The 19675-nt window shown below is 37.9% G+C and overlaps 2 protein-coding genes across 6 annotated transcripts in view; one reads left to right on the top strand and one right to left on the bottom strand.

The window, feature by feature from the left end:
• Positions 1 to 4234: 4234 nt before the first annotated feature.
• The window catches only part of LOC114320720 (protein PSK SIMULATOR 1), a 33258-nt gene continuing 17817 nt past the window's right edge, over positions 4235 to 19675 (bottom strand). For 2 of the 4 annotated variants that reach the window (XM_028267790.2, XM_028267791.2), the window contains exons 9-13: positions 9827 to 9921; positions 5709 to 5825; positions 5458 to 5534; positions 5263 to 5307; positions 4235 to 5176 (exon numbers count right to left, since the gene is read on the bottom strand). In XM_028267790.2, the coding sequence (XP_028123591.2) occupies positions 4666 to 5176; positions 5263 to 5307; positions 5458 to 5534; positions 5709 to 5825; positions 9827 to 9921 (845 nt within the window). In that variant the 3' untranslated portion in view covers positions 4235 to 4665. The remainder of the gene's footprint in view (positions 5177 to 5262; positions 5308 to 5457; positions 5535 to 5708; positions 5826 to 9826; positions 9922 to 19675) is intronic. The other 2 variants (XM_028267792.2, XM_082920502.1) reach the window with 1 other exon arrangement.
• Positions 15425 to 19155, top strand: LOC114305101 (uncharacterized). 2 transcript variants are annotated; one of them, XM_082920501.1, is made up of 5 exons: positions 15425 to 15563; positions 16348 to 17305; positions 17415 to 18224; positions 18312 to 18430; positions 18517 to 19155. In XM_082920501.1, exons 2-5 carry the CDS (start codon positions 16348 to 16350, stop codon positions 18988 to 18990), a joined length of 2361 nt encoding a protein of 786 aa, XP_082776627.1. In that variant the 5' UTR covers positions 15425 to 15563; the 3' UTR covers positions 18991 to 19155. The 2 variants fall into 2 exon arrangements, with proteins under 2 accessions (XP_082776627.1, XP_082776626.1); XM_082920500.1 differs by lacking the exon at positions 15425 to 15563 and having other exon boundaries at positions 15718 to 17305.

Here is a 19675-nt window from a genome sequence, read left to right as displayed (position 1 = left end):
TAATTTCAACTATTCTTATTATAGAATTCGTAAAGTATATCATCTATGTAAAAAATGAGATTAATCGAATATAAGTAGTCTTATGATCGGACCATAATTATTTTTGACAATTTTATCAAAATTATGTTAGCCGTTTATTTTTTAAAAAGGATAAATTATAAATACACTCCTGAAATTTGTTTAAAATATGAATTGCCTCCTGTGATTTAGAAAATTACAAATACTCTATTGTCAGAATTTTTTATTTAACAAAATTAACTGAAAAAATAAAATTCATAACTGTCCTTCATACAATAATAAAATTACACAAATTATTAATTAAAATATATTTCTAACATCATTAAAAACTATTGATTGAGTTGATGATTTATAAATAAAGAGGCAATATGTTATAAAAGTAGAAACCTCAAGGATGAAATGTAATTTCTAGAACCATATGGGGTGATTCATGTTTTAAGAAAATCTCAAGAAATGTATTTGTAATTTACTCTTTTAAAAACATAAATGTGGTATTGTTATAGGTTATAAATGCCTAATTAAGTTGATTTTTTCATAGATGATCCATTCAGCGAATCCTATAATATGAACGGTTCGAATCATCAAAATATATTTAAAAAAAAAAAAAAGAAGGCTCCAATAGCTCACATCATGGTGTGGTGCCTGTAAAACACAGCACCTCCCCCTAGTTCGATGGTTATAGATCAGAGGATGTTCAATTCTTAGGGTCAGGCTTCTCTCCAATCCGAGATCGGACTGGAGCTTGCTACTGGGCCTGTGGGCAGGGACGGAGGCAATTAAGGATCAGGGAGGGCACGCAACCAGGGAGGGCAGGAGGGCATGTGCCCTCCCCCCTCCCAACTTTTGAAAAATTGCACTTTTGTCTCCAGTAAAAAAGAAAGAAAGTTTCAATTTAATCCATTCAAATATGATATTCAAATTCTAAATCTCTATTTTCTTTACATTTTCTCTTCAAAAAAAAGCTTGTTTAATATATTACTAGTCTCACCAATTTTTGTGTCATTGAGTTTTTATTATATCACTTTTTATATGAATACTTATAATTAGTTCCTTTGTTTAGAGATACTTATTACACAATTAACAACAATTAACAATATATTACTATGTAATTCAGTTATTCAAAATTGTGAAAAAAAAAGTAATATATAGCAGTGTCTTTGTATTATTTATTCACTATCTCTCATTTCTTTTTTTATTATTTTTTATTTCTATCTAAATCTCTTTTGTGTGTGCAACTTAATATAATTTCGTTTTCATATTTAATAAAACATGTGATTATTTCTCAAACCATGTGATTATCATACATAAAATCAAATTAAAAACAAAATATGATTAAGATTGGCTAACTCGAGCTTATATTTAAATATAATATTTGCATTACAGTACTTTTTATTCTTACCATCAAATAAAAATTAGGTTAAGTTTGATTGTGATTTTTTTTAAGATTTCAACTCAATAGTATCCCCTCTGAGCTAAAATTATGGCTCCGCCACTGCCCGTGGAAGCCCACCATGAGTCATGTTTCAATAATCCAAACCATTTAATATTTAGAATTCGTTGAGTACTTCATTTTTATAAAAAAATCATGTTAATCGGATATCAATAACCGTTTGATCAAATCATATTTATGTCAATAGTAAATATGATTTTTTTATTAAATTGTTAACAAAATTTTGATTTAATCAAGTAGCTATCAATATCCGATCAACATGAACTTTTGCAGGAATGAAATACCTGACAAGTTCTACATATTGCGATTTGAATTATCAAAATAGAACTCGAGATGAACGATCCGAACAGTATGGTGCACTCCACGTGGACTGGAGAGAATCTGATTCCCAATTTATATATATAGAGATGGGAAAAGATAGACTGCGTGTGCTATTTTTTATTTGGTTGATTGCACATACATCTCCTCGTCTAACCTCTTCCTCTTACGTAGGAGAACCTCTTGAAATAGACCAACCACTATTTCGGTTTCTGTAGAACTATTCACGATACCGCCTACTGCCCAGTATCCATCATGTCGGATCAGGGAGGTAACTGGTTTCTTTGCCACTCCTGTTACTTGCTCGAGGGATTTGTTATTCTTTCTCCAATTCATTGGATTTTTCGCTGAATTTTTGTGTTTCCTCCCCAACCTATGGTTTCATAAATAGTTACATCAAATGGGGATTTGTGTTTACTCAATTTATTTAAATTACTTTTGTGAGTTATAATTAGGGGTCATTAATGGAGCGGGACGGGTTTATTAAGTCCGTAATTATTATATTCAAATTCTATATTTTAATGAGTTTTTCAGATTTTGACTAATCAACTGACTGGCACGGGCTGAGTCAATTAAGGTAATTTATCATAGCTTTAAAAAAAAATCTAGATTTATTATAACAAAAGGTAAAAAATCCAAATTTTATGGGCCAAAATCAAGCCAAACCGGATTACACATTTTTCATTATACACTTATATTATTAAGTTCTACACATTTTTCATTTAGATATTTTTAACATTTTAATTAGTTATTTTTCTTGTTTACTTTTCAATATAATTCAAGTATTTTGATTTTGATTTTTTTTTTTTATTTTACATCTCATATAATAAAAAAAAACAATCAAGTAACATATAATACCTACAAATGGAAGTGGAAAAAGCGGAAAGAAAAAAATAAAAACTTTAAACATTGAAAAATATATATATATATCGAACTAAACATTAAATAAATTTAAGAAAAAAAATCAAAGTAAACATTAGAGTAATCTATGCGGACTCTTATAAGCTTGGTTTATACGCGAGCTTGGATTACAAACCTTTGTTTAAAATCCTAAACCATCTTTCATGGGTCAGAAAGGATTGAGCACTCAAGTGGGCTGAGATGAGCCATAAGACGAATTGATTGGATTAGATAATATCAAGTTTTTTTGTCCGCAAGCCATTTGAATAACCCAAGCTACAACAAATAGTTTGATCCCTAGTTTCAAGATAATCAACTCTCTTCAATTCATTTAAATTATTTTTGTGGCATAAGCTATAAGCAATAGAAGTTACATAAAATAATAGTCATAAACAGCCCATTTAGATTGCAGCAAATATTAAATCAAGCTATCTCACATCCTACCATTTAAATTTGACGTTATACATAGCATAAATCAAGGACTTCTCAATTTTTTTTTTTTTTGATTCAAGGACTTCTCAATTTTTGTCATTGTGTTAAAATCACTAATTATCTAAAAGTTTAAATTATTTAAGTGCACTTGGGTTTTATACCCTTTGTACTTCACTTTTGCTTTTATTCAGCAAAGTCTCGATAAAGCCCTTCAATCTGTAATATCAGAAATTGAGTGAATATCATTACTGATTAGATTGAGAAGAATGAGGTTCTGTTGGACACTTGGCTAATTCAATAGCCAAAGCAAGATCAAGTGGAGTTTTCTATCTTAAAAAATAAATAAATAAATTTAAACTATATTTTATATTACAAAAATTAAAAATTTAAAAAAATTGCAGACAACAGTATAACAAAAATAGGGAAGAACTCATTCTCAAACATGAAACTGAAACCACAACTAATGTTTAATTTAATAAGGCGCCGAAAGAAGGAATCAAAGAACCAAATCCAATTGTGCCACACACCAAAAAAAAAGAACCAAATCCAATCAAGATTGTTCCAGATGATGATGATGATGCACAAAACCAATCAAGTAAACAACAATCTCCCAACATTACCCCTCACAGACATGAGACACCTATTAGACAGAGGGGTAGTGTTAAACCCGCTTGTGTGGAGCGAAGCCAGCCGAAATATAAGCAAAAATGCTATGGACCATGACACATCTACTCAAATTTTTCCGAGTAAATTGAATGTATAATTAAAATTAAATTAGTGTTATGTGAGGTCACATATGAAATAAATCTGATATATTGATGTGAAATTCACAGGTACGTAATATTACTGATATATGAGAACCTCTTTCATTTGACTTATTCTGCACAATTTTTTTTTTTTTTTTTTTTTTGGGGGGGGGGGGGGGGGGCGGGATTTATGCCTCTCCATATGATTGGTGACGGATTACAGTTCAACACAACTTGATTGGGTCAGGTTTTAGTTCAGGCTTCATAAATAGTTTGAGTTTGGGTTGGGTCACACAAAACTATGCTAATATAGACATTTTAAGTACCTAACCAGTAAAGATTGCAAGAACAGGGCAACATCAGTTCAATATTGGCCTGCAAATCAAAACTTATGGCATTTCACATTGTGAAAGAGCACAACTGGACTTGTTTGATTACCAAAGACAAGGAACTTGACCATAATTATCAATTATTGGCAAGATTGTAGATCATTCTGTACATATTACATACGGCACCAATGAAAACTACTCGCCCGATTAGCTCCATATCCAACCGATCTCTCTCAACAGTCAAAATCCCCTCAGATAATCATTCTGACCCATTCGATCATTTGTTAATTCACAAGCAAAACACTACCGGCTTACATCACTTATCACCTTTGGACCCATCTCACATGGCATCTCCCTTGCAACCAAGTTAAAGAACCCCGCATGAAAAACAAAAAAAAAAATGCAGCAGAGCAGATGGCCCTCAAATGCATATGCTTTGCCCGAGCATCTGACACCATCACATACTTACACTTCAAATTGTGTCCACTCGATCAATGACATCCAAGGCTTTGATACGGTCAATATCAAAGTTGATGATAGGTAACGACGATGGCCACCTGATGGGGAAAGGATCCTTTTTAGTTTCACTCGTCGGGGAGTGGCTACTGCTTTTACTCAGCCTGTGGTGCTTGCTTAACCTGGTTTTCACTGTGTCAAATTCCTGACTTTTACTTATGCCAGGTGTCAGTTTCCTCTTGCTTACATCCCGAAGCATCTCTTGATCTTCAACTGTCAGCGTGGGTGATGGAGAACTGGATTTATGTGTGGATAATTGAATCATCTTTTGATTCGGCGAGCGAATTGGGGATTTAATAGGGGATCTGATTCCACCATTTGTTGCAGCCCTTGATTGGGTAACAAGATGATGAAGCCACACCACCAATTCAAGAATGTAAGCTTCAGTTTTTTCCTTGTCAGCATGATGAAGTGTTTCGATTCGGATTAAGTCGACCTGCCCAGTCGCCTTCCTGTTCACATCAGACCTGAAGAACTTTAAATCGTCTTTACTAGAAGGGGCAAAATAACCAAACTCAAAGAGGTAAACAGACATCTAGCAAACAACACTCACCCAGTGTTTGCCCATTCTCCAACCCAACCAAAGCCATGATGTGCTCTGGTTTTGACCCAATTTGTGGTTAACAAAACACAAGGATTAGTGATCATTGAACACAAAAGAGAACAAATAACAATTGTAAAAAATGTTGCTGAGAAAGGAACATATAGGCCAAAATGTAAATAATGTTGTGAAGGCTAGTAGTTTTACTTGGTTGTGTTAGTGGCAATGGGAATGAGCCACTGCAATGTTTTCTCCATTTCAGCTTTTATTTTGGGAACAGTATGCTGCAAATGAACCATTCAAGAGAAGGCTATAAATGACCACACAGATGCATAAAATATCATAAGCAGATTTAAAGTAAAGAAATGTAGACAAGGTATGCCATTAAGGAAATGACTGGTTGGAATTATTAATTTCATAGCTTGAGTTAACAGATTGGATCAATAAGAACCAAGTACCTCTTCCTTAAGCTGAAATGACAGTAACTTGGAGCGTAAAGCTGACTTGATAGTAGGAGGGAGTCCTTGATATAGAGCATCCCTTGTATTTGGAGGGACAGAACTTGATCGTGTTACCTGAAACCATCAAAGGTTAACTTTCAGAAGAAAAAAAAATCCAATAAAAGCCCTAAACAACACAATATACATCATACATCTTATTTTTTGTAGAAAAATTTAATGTATAAAGAGAAATAGAGAATTGTATAGATATTGATTGTATTATTGATTGTTGTATTTTGTGTTTACAATGAGTCCTATATATAGAAGATTTAAAGGAGGTAGGTATGTAGTAGGTGGAGTAGTAGGTGGAGAGGAGGTGGTAGTGGTGTAGTGGGTTAGGTTTAGTGGAGTAGGTGAGGTGGTAGTGGTGTAGTGGGTTAGGTTTAGTGGAGTAGGTTTAAGTGGGTGTAGTGGGTTAGGTTTAGTGGAGTAGGTTCAAGTGGGTGAAGTAGGTGATAAATTTTAACAGCCCCCCGCAAACTCAAGGGGGATAGGAACTAGCCAACTTGAGTTTGGAGAGAGTTACAAAACAAGAAAATACATAAAAATAAAAGAGGATAGGTGACACTGTATGGTCGTGTCAGACCATTGGTGAAGACACTGGATGGTGGTGTCATAACGTTGTAGAGGACACTGTATGGTGGTGTCATAATGGTGTAGAGGACACTGGATGGCGGTGTCAGACCGCTGTAGAAGACAGTTTATGGGGTCATGTCGGACCGTTGTAGAAGACAGTTTATGGGGTCATGTCGGACCGTTGTAGCAGACAATGTGGTGACAGTTGTTGTGACAGTTTACGGAGTCTTGCTGGACCCTTGTAGAAACTAACCGGAATCAATGTCGGGACAGTTTACAGAGTCTTGTCGGACCCTTGTAGAAACTAACCGGAATCAATGTCGGGACAGTTTACAGAGTCTTGTCGGACCCTTGTAGAAACTAACCGGAATCTATGTCGGGACAGTTTATAGGGTCATGTCGGACCGATGTAGAAGACACTGTATGAGTGTGTATATAGGCTGCCCAAAAGATATACATGTAGATATATATATCGAGCCCGCAAAAGTCGCGCCCTCAAAAGGCGCGCCCACTTTATCAAAAGATGTGCCCGACAGAAATCATCGAGCGGCGAGCCATCAAAAGGCGCGCCAGACACGCGGCGATGCACGTGACCGACAGAACGCGTGTCGGCCTCTTCGTCAGGGTCTTTATAAACCGAAGCGGAGGCTGAGGCTTGGAAGCATAACAAACCAGTTGAAACCTCTGCATTCTCAGAGAGCTTGTCTCGAAGAGCTGCAAATCTTGAAACACTCTGGAACCAACCTTGTCTGACAGTACCAATCGGTAATCGCTGCTTCTCTGAAACACTTAGCAACCCAAAAACATGGCCTCTTCTTCCCGTCCAGCTACCCAGAACATGGCCTCTTCTTCCCGTGGTCTGCTTACTCTCTTTCCTGACCTCAACGAATCCACAAGAGAGATAACCGGTGCGGTTGCCCTTGAACCTCAACCAAACGCCCCTGAGTTTGCTCCGTTGACCTTTCCTATGCGGTCTGTGGAGCAAAGAATGGCAGCGCAATCAGATATTGAGGCGAATCAGTATACTTTGAAGTCATGTGTGGAAACCATGACTGCGGTCACAAACTTGTCGCACCGGCTGCAGAGTAGGACAAATGAGGTGCAGCAGTTAAACGCCCAACTAGCTCTGCTCCAACGCATGTATAAGGATGCGCGAGCAGAGATAAGTGTGCTAAAGGCGGAAAATAAGGAACTGAAGCGGAAGGCCACCGTTATGTTCCGATTTGGAGGTCCGCCATATGCTGCAGTGGAGGAGCAGGGAGTAGTGATCGTGCCCAGTGGAGTGGGTGCGGGAAACACAGAGGCAGCACCGGCAAGGGCCGCCCAGGACGGAGGCAAGAAAAAGCGACCCGCAGCAGAGTAGAGAAGCAAAATCCCGCCTGTGGATGTGGTTGTTTTGTGTGTGTGTGTGTTTTTTTTTTTTTTTTTTTTTTTTTGTTTTGTTTTTTTTTTGTTTTGTTTTTTTTTTTTTTTTGGTGTAAAATGCTGATCGGGGTTGATCCCCGGGATGAAGAAATGACAAGTTTGTAAAATGTTGTTTTTTTTTTTTTTTTTTTTTTTTTTTGGGAGTGTTGTGTTGAAAAAATAAAAATAAAATGAAAGAAAACAAGGGAGAAAGAAAATAGATAAAAAAAATATGTATAGATGGATTATATGAAAAATATCAGGGTGATTGTTTCAAAAATAAAGTGGGGGTATGTAAAAAGGAGGAAAAGTGATTTGGAAAAAATAAATAAAAAATAAGTGATTTTAAAATCAAATGGAGGAGAGTTTGAGTAATAGAATATAATAAAAAGAGATATATATATATATATATATATAAAGTAAAGAAGGTGGGGAACAACATGATAAGGGTGTATTTTAAAATGATAAATAAAAGAAAGTTGAAGACAACATGATACCGGTGTGTATGGATGTGATAATGAGAGTGAAACAAACTTGGTGAGTGTGATTAAATAAATAAAAGAAGAATGGGTGTGCTTTCCTTAGTGCTCCTCTCTCTGCCTTCAAAGTCGAGATTGGTCTCTCCAAACGAAGGCTCAACATTCAAATCATTGTAGTCCTCTGAAAAGGTTCTAACCATGTGCCACAAAATTGGCCCCACCATTATTTGCCTGATAGATAGATGGCTGGAAGCCCTTGACAACACCAGCACCACATATGGACAAATGCATACACACACAATCACAGCGCTGGCACCACCGATGAGTATGGTGGATAGCCTCCTGTGGGCCATCTCTAACACCTCATCATCTCTATAACCAGATACTGATATTAAACAGAATGTTAATATAAATATCAGCAGCCCATAATCGTATCTTGCTTTCATTCTTGGAAAAAATCTTATGAATGTCACTACTGCAGCTAGTATGAAGACGAAAAAGCCCAAGTAGTATGGGCTCACATATTTCTCCAGAAAAACTAGCAATTCGATGAGCTCCAACGCCAAGAGTACTAGCAAGCAGTGTTGCAAAACCCCTATTTACACCCCTTCCAAGTGTTGCACCCACAGCGAAGTCAAAGACACCAAAACCATCATAGAGAGGGTCACAGTAGTAGAACTAAAAGGTTGAGAAGGTGGTTGATCTTTGTATGTAGAGAAGTCGCCTCTGGTGGCGGCGAACTGGAAGCTATATGTATTGATAGAGATGACAGCGGAATAGGTTGAGGTCCGGCGGGCGGCTAAGGTGAGGTTGCCGCCCGCCGGGGAAGCGAAAATACTAGGTTCTAAACCTGCTCTGATACCATGTAGAAAAATTTAATGTATAAAGAGAAATAGAGAATTGTATAGATATTGATTGTATTATTGATTGTTGTATTTTGTGTTTACAATGAGTCCTATATATAGAAGATTTAAAGGAGGTAGGTATGTAGTAGGTGGAGTAGTAGGTGGAGAGGAGGTGGTAGTGGTGTAGTGGGTTAGGTTTAGTGGAGTAGGTGAGGTGGTAGTGGTGTAGTGGGTTAGGTTTAGTGGAGTAGGTTTAAGTGGGTGTAGTGGGTTAGGTTTAGTGGAGTAGGTTCAAGTGGGTGAAGTAGGTGATAAATTTTAACATTTTTCTTTTCCATTTAAGTGACGTCTCAGCTTGCTAGAGTGATGCATTTGATAACCTCTGAAGTTCAAAGCAATATAGTGAAGAGATATCGAAAACAACATTAATGGATAAGATAGACGAGAAAACACAACAATTAGCAGTTTCAGAATCTTAGAAGAATATCATTACTAAATTCAAGTTGACACAGTAATAAACCAGTGATCTCTCCATCTCTAGGTGCTTGTCGTTACTCTAAACAGGAAAGGCATGAAAACATTATGAGATATGGATCCAAAAGATAAATCAATCCTGGATTGGAAACATATTGTTATTGGAAAGGGAAACAAGAATTGCTTAACACGTAATCAGAACTTTGGAGGGGCTCGTAACAACCTTTTAAGTGAAAAATAATAACATTGACAATGCTATGATACAAAATAATAACACCCAATTGACTAATAAACTCACAAGTGTATCAATTTGAGTAATAACATTTGCATAATGCAATGCAAGACCCGCAGATCCCAATTTCTGGTTATTGTTTTTCACAGGTTTATCTCCATCTGCAAGGGTAACAAAGAATAATAAAAACAAATCATATGATATCATCAAAAAATTAACTCAAAGAAAAGCTCTTACAAACATCAAATATCAATATGGTTTAAGGCACAGCATGGCACTCCCCATAATATGGAATACACCACCAAACAATGAAGATGTAGTACCAACATACAGATACAAAGTTGCAGCAATATTAACGCAAGTTTTTACTTCTTTTTTATTTATAAAAATAAAAAATAAATAAAATAAAAGCTTTCAATTACTCATCAAGATACCCAAGGACTGCAGCAATGTACGATGCATCAAAAAGGCTCAATAAAAAAATTGACCTCATAAATAAAATTTTAAAAAAGCAAGGATTTGCTAAAAATTAAGTACGTAAAACACCCATCCCGAGCTTATGGATCGCAACCTCCCAATGAAACAAAAGTGGGGAACCATCCAAGTGTTCCTTTCAGTCGTCCTTCTACAACAACTTCCCCGACATTCCATCACCTCTTTGAAAGAAGTTCGCATTGCTCAGTGTCAGTACATGCAACTTGTAGATACATGTATTTTGAGTCAATTTGTAAATAAGTTAGCAACTTGCAACTTGCAACTTGCTATCTCAGATTTGCTCATTGTCAGTACATGCAACTTGTAGATACATGTATGTGCTTGGTTCATCCTCATTGGTTGAGAGGGTTGGCAGCCTTGCCTATGTAAAGGCAAGAGCTCTTCATTTGTTAACACACCAAACCGAGCAATAAAAAGCATTTCAGTAGCTTTTTTAGTCCCTGTAGACACCCCATTTTTGACCGTCCTCGAGACTTGGTTGTGCTTGCAGGTACACCCAACAACTAGTTCGATTGCTCGCTAAGTACTCGACTGTCGCGGCAGAACGTCACCGGTTCGAGCTTCCCGGACCTTGTATCCTTTCTACCCCTTTCTTGGACCTTGGCTAGGTCCTCTCTTAGTGGACCTTTTGGTTCACTGCCGGCCATGGCATGGCACTGTCGGCCATTGGTGATGCCCTGCCGGCCATCAGTGAGCTACTGCCGACCATTGATGATGGCCGGCACCCCCCCTGTCTCAGCCAGTTTTCCTCCAGATCTTGAGCCAGCTGGATTTTTGTTTGCTCCCCTCCATACACGGGTATGGAGGGATGAAGCCTTTGCAAAGCTTCTTGAAGAAGCTTTGGCTTTGCATTCCTCTATATAAGCAAGAGGCCTCCCTCTTTGCCAGAGGTGGAGCCATTTTGAAGAGAAAAACCTCTCTTTTTCTCTATATTGTTTGTATTTTGTGCTTAGAAATTGGATTTCCTTGCACTTTTACACTACAACACCTAGAGGTACACCACCACCATTGGACAAAGCTTCTTGGGAGGTCTTCTTGAGATCTGAAAGTGAGTTTCTATCCCCTGAAGTTGCTGGTTTCGAAGAGGGTCTTCAAGGGTGAGTATTTTCCCCATTTTTGCACTTTCTTGCACCTTGCTTTAGCCCTCTTTGCATATTGATTTAGGCTTTGCTTATAACTGAAAAAAGTCTTGTATTTAAGTCCTTTTTAAGTTTGTTTAAGGTCATTTTGCTGTTAGGGGTGTGTAGCCCTCTTGCATGCTTTGTTTGGCTTTGTTTTAAGCCATGCCTTAAGGCCTCCGAGCTAGCCTTGGTTTGGCCTTCCTACCACTGAAATCCAGTAGATTTTCAGTGGTAAAGGTGAGGTCCTTAATCAAAGGGGGGTGGCCCCCTCTCTTTTGGTTCCTCTTTACTTGCATTTTTGGCCTTCCAAATGACCATCCTTCAATGTATTTTTGAGGCTTGGTTCAGGCCTATTTTTGTGACTTTTAGGACCTGCCTTGGCCCTATCCATGGCTGGTTTGGTCATATTTTGCATGCATCTTGTATGTGTAATGTAACTCCATTCATAGCTCATCAAAGTAGCATGTGTGCTTAGCTTGTGTTAAGTCCATTTCAGTGGGTTTTGGTGATATTTTACCATGCCATGAATATGTTTTGGGTTGGTTTTGTCACTCCATGCTTGCATGATACACTTGCAATGTAAATTCCCTAAACTAGCTTCATATGCTCCATGCTTTGCCATGTCATGTTAGCTTGTTTGGTTTACATTTCAGCATGTATTTGGTCATCATTTGGCATGTCATGACCCCATCCATAGTTGGTTTGATCATCCTTTGCACGCTCCATATAGGTATAGAACAAATCTTGTTTACTAGCTTTTTGTGCATGGTGTTTTGACTCATCATCCTAGCATATTTTGGCTTTGCTAACATGATTTTATGCTTATTTTGGGCTGCTCTAGGACTGTTTTGGGCTGCCATGGCCATATCACTCATGCTTTGTATAGCTATAGTGTAAATGCTTAGGCTAGTCTTGGGTTTTGAAGCCCCTACCATGCCATACATGTGATGTTTGCATGCCTTGCCCTCATTCTACATGCTATTTCAGTCTATGAAATGTTGTTGTTCACTTGCATTTGACATGCTTTGAATGCTTTATAGAGCTTGTGCTTTATGCCTCAAGAATGGACTTTTGTGCATGTCATTAAGCCTAAGCCTTTGGCTCATCATTTCAGTGCATTTTGGGTCTTATTATACCATGATGTAACTCTGTTTTATGTCGCCCAAGTCATGCCATGTTTGGTTTCAATAGGTGTAGTGCATTGCCTCTTTAAAGCCTTGCATGCTCCATGTTTTTTTGGCTTTGTGTTCTAGCCTATGTTGGCTAGCTTTGAGCTTAGTTTTGGTCTTGTTTGGACCTGCCCTAGGACTGTTTTAGGTCCCCTCGGACCCTTTGGGGTTTGCCTTGTATGGCCTTGGCTTAAGTCCCCTTGCTTACTTTGAGCTTTGAGCATCATAACATGCTATGCTTGCATTGTTGATTTGATTTGGCATCACTTTACATGAAATTTCAAAGCTTACCTCATTATCATACATCCGTGTTTGTTGCTCCTTAAGTGTGCTTAAGAGTTGTCCTCTTTATGCCTTAATACTTGAGCCATTTGGCATACATGTTTGTCTTGCCATTTCATGCTTTTCATGCCATCAATTCATCACTTACGGCCACTGATTTGGGCTTAGTTGAGAGCTGCCCACATTAGTTTAAGTCCATCCCTTTGCATGTTGTCACATGCTTGTCGTGCATATTGTTGTATACTTGCTCCGTCTTTGCATGTTGTCGCATACTAGCCCCATTACATGTTGCATGTCCATGTTGCATTTTGTCATGTTGTCCAAGGTTGTCACCTCACATCATGCCTATTGCTTGTTGCATGTCATTAGCCTTGTTAGGTTGTTCATATTACATGTTTGCCATGCTTATGTGTCGCATTGTTTGGATTAAGTGTTAATCCAAGCACGAGGAACGAGGGGCGTTTCATACTCCGAGTGATGGAACGTGTCTCAATTCTTGGTCGCCGAAGCTCTTAATGATTCATGATAGAGTTCTAGGCTTTACTTGTTGTTTTTGCGCATTCATTTTCATATTGATTTGCACAAGTTGGATCTTTGGCCATCATGCATCGGGATGCATGATTGATGGTCGTGGATCCGACTATACCTCTCCCTTGATGTTTTGAGGTGATTTGGGGTGGCATAGTGCATATACACCCTTGGGAGACCCTCCCATTTCTCTATTGTGTGCTTTGTTGCAGTTTGGTGTCACAGCACACCAGTGGCCGGCAGTGCACCACTGATGGCCGGCAGGCTCTCATCCTTGGCCGGCAGTGCCCTATTGTTGGCCGGCAGTGCCTCTTTCATGGCCGGCAGGCCACTGGTGAACCCTCCAGCAGTGTTTTGGTAAGTTTCAGCAACAAACACTGGAAGACACCCTGCAAACAGAGCCTCTAAAGAGCAACCGAAAGGTGTTTCGAGGCGAAGAACCGAAGTGAGCATGCATACCTTCCTCTTCTCCAAACAGAGCTGGAATAGCATTCATTTACTGCTTACTTGTTAGTTAGTAGTTGTGTAATAATTAGTTGTAACTAGTTATTCATAGGGTTTTGTAATAATTAATTAGCTCGTGAGTTAGTTAATTAGGCGGGCTTGTATTATTTATTCGGACCCTCCGAGCGAGGGCAAAGTTGTAATAAGTGTGCGTGAGTATGTGAATGTCTTCCAACCCCACGTCTTTCTCCCTTTTACTTACCTGCTTTTGATGGTTAGTTTAGGGCATGTTTCAATTAGCACACTTATGCTTCGCACATTTGCATTCATTCATTTGTATTGCATACACCAGGCTCGGCGCATCATACTAAGGTCAAGTTTGGCATCCTCTAAAAAATTCAAAAAGTCAAAAAGTCACTATCCTATTTAAGTCACATCATCTTATTTAAGTCACATCACCTCTCTAACACATCACTTCAAACCCAACCCAAATCCAACCCATATTTCATAAAAAGTCAAAAAGTACACTTATTTAGTCTTCCCAAACTTGGCCTAACTGCATTGTATTTCAATTTCAAGTTGAATACGTGTTAGTTGTAGCATCTCATATGCCATCTTAAAAAAACCGAGCCTATTGTAGTTGCATTCCTGCATGTGTTGCATTAGCCATCTTAACATGAACTAGGATCATGCATGTGATTACTAACTAGTTTCTGTTTTGGCTCGGAGTACTCGGTAAGTGTTCATGCTTTAGCATCCTTGCATGTGTGTGAGTGACTGCCATGATAGCATGCTTACCATGAGGCTAACTGCTTATGTGATATACTTGCCTGAATGCCTGTGGGTGAAGCTTGGATTATCTGAGTTGGAATAATGCATTGACTGTGAGTTTTAAGCCCACTTGAGAGTGGCAAATCATCTTGTTTTTTAAGCCCACCCGAGGGTGGCAAATCCACGTCTTAACCTACTTACGAGTAGCACCATCAAACCATTTTCAAATAAACAAACATGAGATGTTTTGTTCCAATTCAGGCGATCCAGTCTATACTTGTATGCTGTGCGCATCACATAGTAAATCTAGGCTAATAACCGAAATAAGAACGCATAATGTTTCAAAAACTCGATATCATGGTTAGTAGAGGCCGATCTTTGATCGGGCGAGCGAGGGTGCTCACGAAGTGACCTTCCCTAATCGTACCCAAGTTCCCGAGCCGAGGCAACTTTGGTGATGACGGACACGTGGCCTTAGGCACGAGTCAGGGTTTCTTAAATTTTCCCCAAAATAAAATATTTAGGTGGCGACTCTGTATCTGGCAAAGCAGTCCATGTTTGACACTTCTTTAAAAAAAAATCTGTTTTCAAAAACGATTTGCCGGATTTGGACTGTTTGACCAGTGTTATTAAAAGCGCGCCTAGGCGCGCGCCTAGGCGCAAAGCCCAGCCATGCCCACCCCTTGCGCCTTGCAGTGGTCAAGGCGAGGCGATGTCACTAAGGCGCGATTAAAGCTCACGCTTCGAGCTAGGCGCAGTTAAGCCCAAGGCGCAGGCCTTGAGGGCTTTTTTTTTTTTTTTTTTTTCATACAGATTGGACCACCAAGATATTAGGGTCAGCTACAGCAGATTATTTCCTTCAAATATACTTGAAGATTTAGCTCAAATCAGCGACAAACAACGAAAGAAACATCGAGCCCTAATCCAAATCTCCAAAGTTCTTCTCTTCCAATCATCTTCCAGCGCAGTCGTCTTCCAGTTCAGGATGCCCAGGTATGTTCTTCTCTTTGTTTCTTCGTCTCTTCTTCTCCTTCTCTCCGTCTGTTCTCTTCGTCTGTTCTCTTCGTCCTGTTCGTCTGTTCGTCTTCTTGGTCGTCTCTCGTCTGCCTGTTCTTCGTCTTCTTCTGCTTCGTCTCGTCTGCCTTGTTCGTCTTCTTCTGTCTTCGTCTCGTCTCGTCTCTTCGTCTCGTCTGTTTTTTTTTTTTTTTTTTTTTTTTTTTTTTTTTTTCCTCGTCTGTTTGAACCTTTTTCTTTTTTTTTATTTAATTTTTTTTTTTAATTCTGAATTGCTCTGTTTAGATTTAATTTTAGCACAACTAAAATTAATTTCTAGTTGTGCTCTGTTTATGGTTCAATGATTTAATTTATTTAATTTCTTTACTTCTATGATTAATTTTTTATGGTTCAACTAAAATATACTAAAATTAATGGTTCAACTAAAATATACTAAAATTAATTTTTTTAATTCTGTTTATGGTTGTGCTCTGTTTATGGTTCAGAATTTAATTTAATTTCTAGTTGTGCTCTGTTTATGGTTCAACTAAAATATACTAAAATTAATTTTTTAGTATCTGGGATGTTTTCTTGAATTAAAAAGATCAAAAGATCCTGAGTTAAAAAACAGAGCACCCATTATAATCTTTTCTTGTGCTCTGTTTATGGTTCAACTAAAATATACTTAAATTGTTTATGGTTCAGGATCTTTTCTTGTACTTTCAAAAATTAAAAATTGAGTGCTCTGTTTTTTAATTCTGAATTCTCTACTTCTATGATTTAGATGGCATCTGAAAGTACAAGAAAAGATCCCGCATGGAAATATGCACATCAGTTAGATCCTAAGAACCCAAATCAATTTAAGTGTAATTTTTGTGGTAAAGTATCTAATGGAGGGGTTTATAGAGTCAAACAACATCTTGTTGGAGGTTCAAGGAATGTCACAGTTTGTCAAAAATGTCCACCTGATGTAAGGGAAGAGATAAAAGAGTATATGGGAAACAAGAAAATACAGAAAGATCAAATGAACTTGTTGCCTCATTTTGATGAGATGAACAATGATTTTGAAGAGGATGAAGATGACATTGCTTATGAGATTCAACGGCCTCGTGGATCAAGTGGTAAAGCATTGCCAAGCAATCAAAATAGTTCTTTTGCTGGATCAAAAAAGTTGAAGAAGAAGGGACCCATGGATGTATTCTACACACCCAATCCTGATTTTGTGGTGCAAAATAGAAAAGGAAAACAGACAACAATTGATCATAATGATCCTTATAAGAAAGAATTAAGAGACCGAGCAGTGATAAGAATCACAAGGTGGATGTATGATGCAGGTATAGCTTTTAATGCAGTTAGTTATGATAGCTTTGGACCAATGGTTGAAGCAATTGGACAGTATGGTCCTGGTATGAAGCCTCCCAGTTTCCATGAAGTGCGGGTTCCATATCTGAAGAAAGAGTTGAATCATACAAATGAGTTGATGAGGATTCATAAAGAGGAATGGGTGAAATATGGGTGTTCCTTGATGTCAGATGGATGGACTTCGCAGAATGGAAGGACTTTGATTAATTTTTTAGTCAATTGTCCTAGAGGAACTATGTTTGTTGAGTCCATCGATGCTTCAAGCTATTCAAAGGATGGGCAAAAACTCTTCGAACTACTTGATAAGTTTGTGGATGATGTTGGAGAAGTTAATGTAGTCCAAATTATCACAGATAGTGCCTCAGCTAATGTGTTGGCTGGTAATAATCTTTTGTCTTCTTGATTCTATATGTACTTACTAGCTAGTTACTTAGTTAGTTTAGTTGTTATTAAATAATCTTCTATGTTTTGCTTCTATAATTTTAATAGGTAAGTTTTTGGAGGCAAAGAGACCACACCTTTTTTGGACACCATGTGCGGCTCACTGCTTGGATTTGATACTGGAAGATATTTTCAAATTGCCACATATGAAGAAGACATTTGATAGGGCTATTCGGGTACACGGTTATATTTATAACCGTCCAGGTGTGTTGAATATGATGAGGATGTTTACACAGTTAAAGAATTTGGTCAAGCCTGCAAAGACAAGATTTGCAACAGCCTTTCTCACTCTATCTAGGATTCATCAACAAAAAAACAACTTGAGAAAGATGTTCACTTCAGAGGAATGGACAAACTCCAAATGGGCAAAGGAGCCAAAGGGTAAACAAGCAACACAGATTATGTTGATGCCATCATTTTGGAATTTGGCTGTCTATGCTCTTAAGGTCTCAGGTCCACTTGTGCATGTGCTTAGGTTGGTTGATTCTGAGAAAAAACCTGCCATGGGATACATTTATGAGGCTATGGATAGGGCTAAAGAAAGTATTGCAAAGTCATTTAATGAAAAAGAAGAAAAATACAAGAACATCTTTGAAATCATTGACAATAGGTGGAATATCCAATTGCATCAACCTCTTCATGCAGCTGGCCATTTTTTGAATCCGGAGTTCTTCTATTCTAATCCAAGTATTGAGCATGATCCTGAAATCATGACAGGGTTGTATAAGTGTGTGTCAAGGTTGGTTCGAGGCACTGACATTCAAGATAAAATCACTCAAGAAATGAGTATTTATACAAAATCTGAAGGTCTCTTTGCGATGCCACTAGCAATTAGGCAGAGAATGACAAGGGCACCAGGTAATCCATTTTACACCATTAACTTTTTCATGCATCTAGATTAAATCAAAAGTTTCTAGTTATGCTAAAATTAGTTGCAATTCACAGCTGATTGGTGGTCTACATATGGTTCTTCAGCCCCAAATTTGCAAAAGTTTGCCATAAAAGTTCTTAGCTTAACCTGTAGTGCATCTGGTTGTGAAAGAAATTGGAGTGTATTTGAGCATGTGAGCATCTACCTCAAGTTTGGTGAATTCCTTTTTTTTTTCCCTTCTCATATGGTAAATTTTAATACATTCTCTTTTTCTTGTAGCTCCACAACAAAAAAAGAAATAGGTTGGAACAACAACGTCTCAATGATTTGGTATTTATTAAGTACAATAGACAATTGAGACGTCGATATGATATGCGTGACACACTTGATCCCATCACTTTAACAAATATTGATGAAAGCAATGAGTGGTTGGTTGGGAGGATGGATGGAGAAGAGGATGAAGACAACGATAATGTGTTTGATGATGAAAGTTTGACGTGGGGTGATGTTGCTAGAGCTTCTGGTGTTCGGGAAAGAAATAAGCGAACTAGATCAACAACTTCAAAGACACCATCATCATCGAGGGCAAGGCCAAGGGGTTCTAGATCATCAAATGCATGTCAATTGATAGATGAGGAAGAGGCAGATTCAGAGGAGACAGAAGAGGAAGATGTAGAAGGATACAAATCCAATGATGAAGAAGAAGATTTTGAATTGCGTGTTGTTGATATTGAGGATGACGATGATTGTTAGATCCTCATTGGATAAATGGAAGCAAAGACTTTATGTTTTGTTGGTTTAATTTGTTGATGTTTTGAAATGCATGCTTAAACTTGAAATATTGTTATTAGTTGACTTTTGGATCATGGATATTCGCGTTCTATGTTTTGAAATGCATGCTTTATACTCATTTGTCTATGTTAAAATAGCGATATTTGTTGGTATTTATTTTTTTAAATGTTCAATATTGCATTTTGTTTATGTTATACCAGTTAGTTATTTGCTTATATGTCTCATATTAAATTATATTATTTTAACTTGTCATGGTGCGCTTTACTTCGATAAAGCCTGCGCCTCGCCTTGCGCCTTGCGCCTAAGGCCTCAAGAGACCTTGGCGCCTTGGTGCGCTTATCGCTTTTAATAACACTGTGTTTGACGGTTCATCGGTCTTGCATTGTACTCTGCAAGATTAGATACAAAACCGTAACATTGAGTCCTGAACTGTAGTGAGACTCAAATGAACAAAACGGGATTTCCCTCCCGGGACGTTCGGGGACGTCTACAGTCCCCCTCTCTCTTGGATCTCTCTCTAAATTTCTCTATTTTGAATTTTGGGTCTCTCATTTTCTCTCTCTAAAATGGTATATTTACTTATTTAAAATTCACTTTGCACCCAACATATTCTTTATATCAGAGGCAAATCCCTTTTCCTGTTCAT

This window comes from Camellia sinensis, chromosome 3 (assembly GCF_055761805.1).
Source record: "Camellia sinensis isolate YWXY chromosome 3, ASM5576180v1, whole genome shotgun sequence".
NCBI lineage: Eukaryota > Viridiplantae > Streptophyta > Magnoliopsida > Ericales > Theaceae > Camellia > Camellia sinensis.
The sequence above is the reverse complement of the archived record's forward strand: the minus strand, read 5'-3'. Positions and strand labels throughout refer to the sequence as shown.

What these genes read in the sequence shown, in the direction of transcription:
- LOC114305101 (XM_082920501.1), top strand. Translation starts at nt 16,348, where the DNA reads ATGGCATCTGAAAGTACAAGAAAAGATCCCGCATGGAAATATGCACAT. An exon ending in CTCAGCTAATGTGTTGGCTG is followed by an intron (nt 17,306 to 17,414) that starts GTAATAATCTTT and finishes TAATTTTAATAG; the next exon opens with GTAAGTTTTTGGAGGCAAAG. An exon ending in GAGAATGACAAGGGCACCAG is followed by an intron (nt 18,225 to 18,311) that starts GTAATCCATTTT and finishes TGCAATTCACAG; the next exon opens with CTGATTGGTGGTCTACATAT.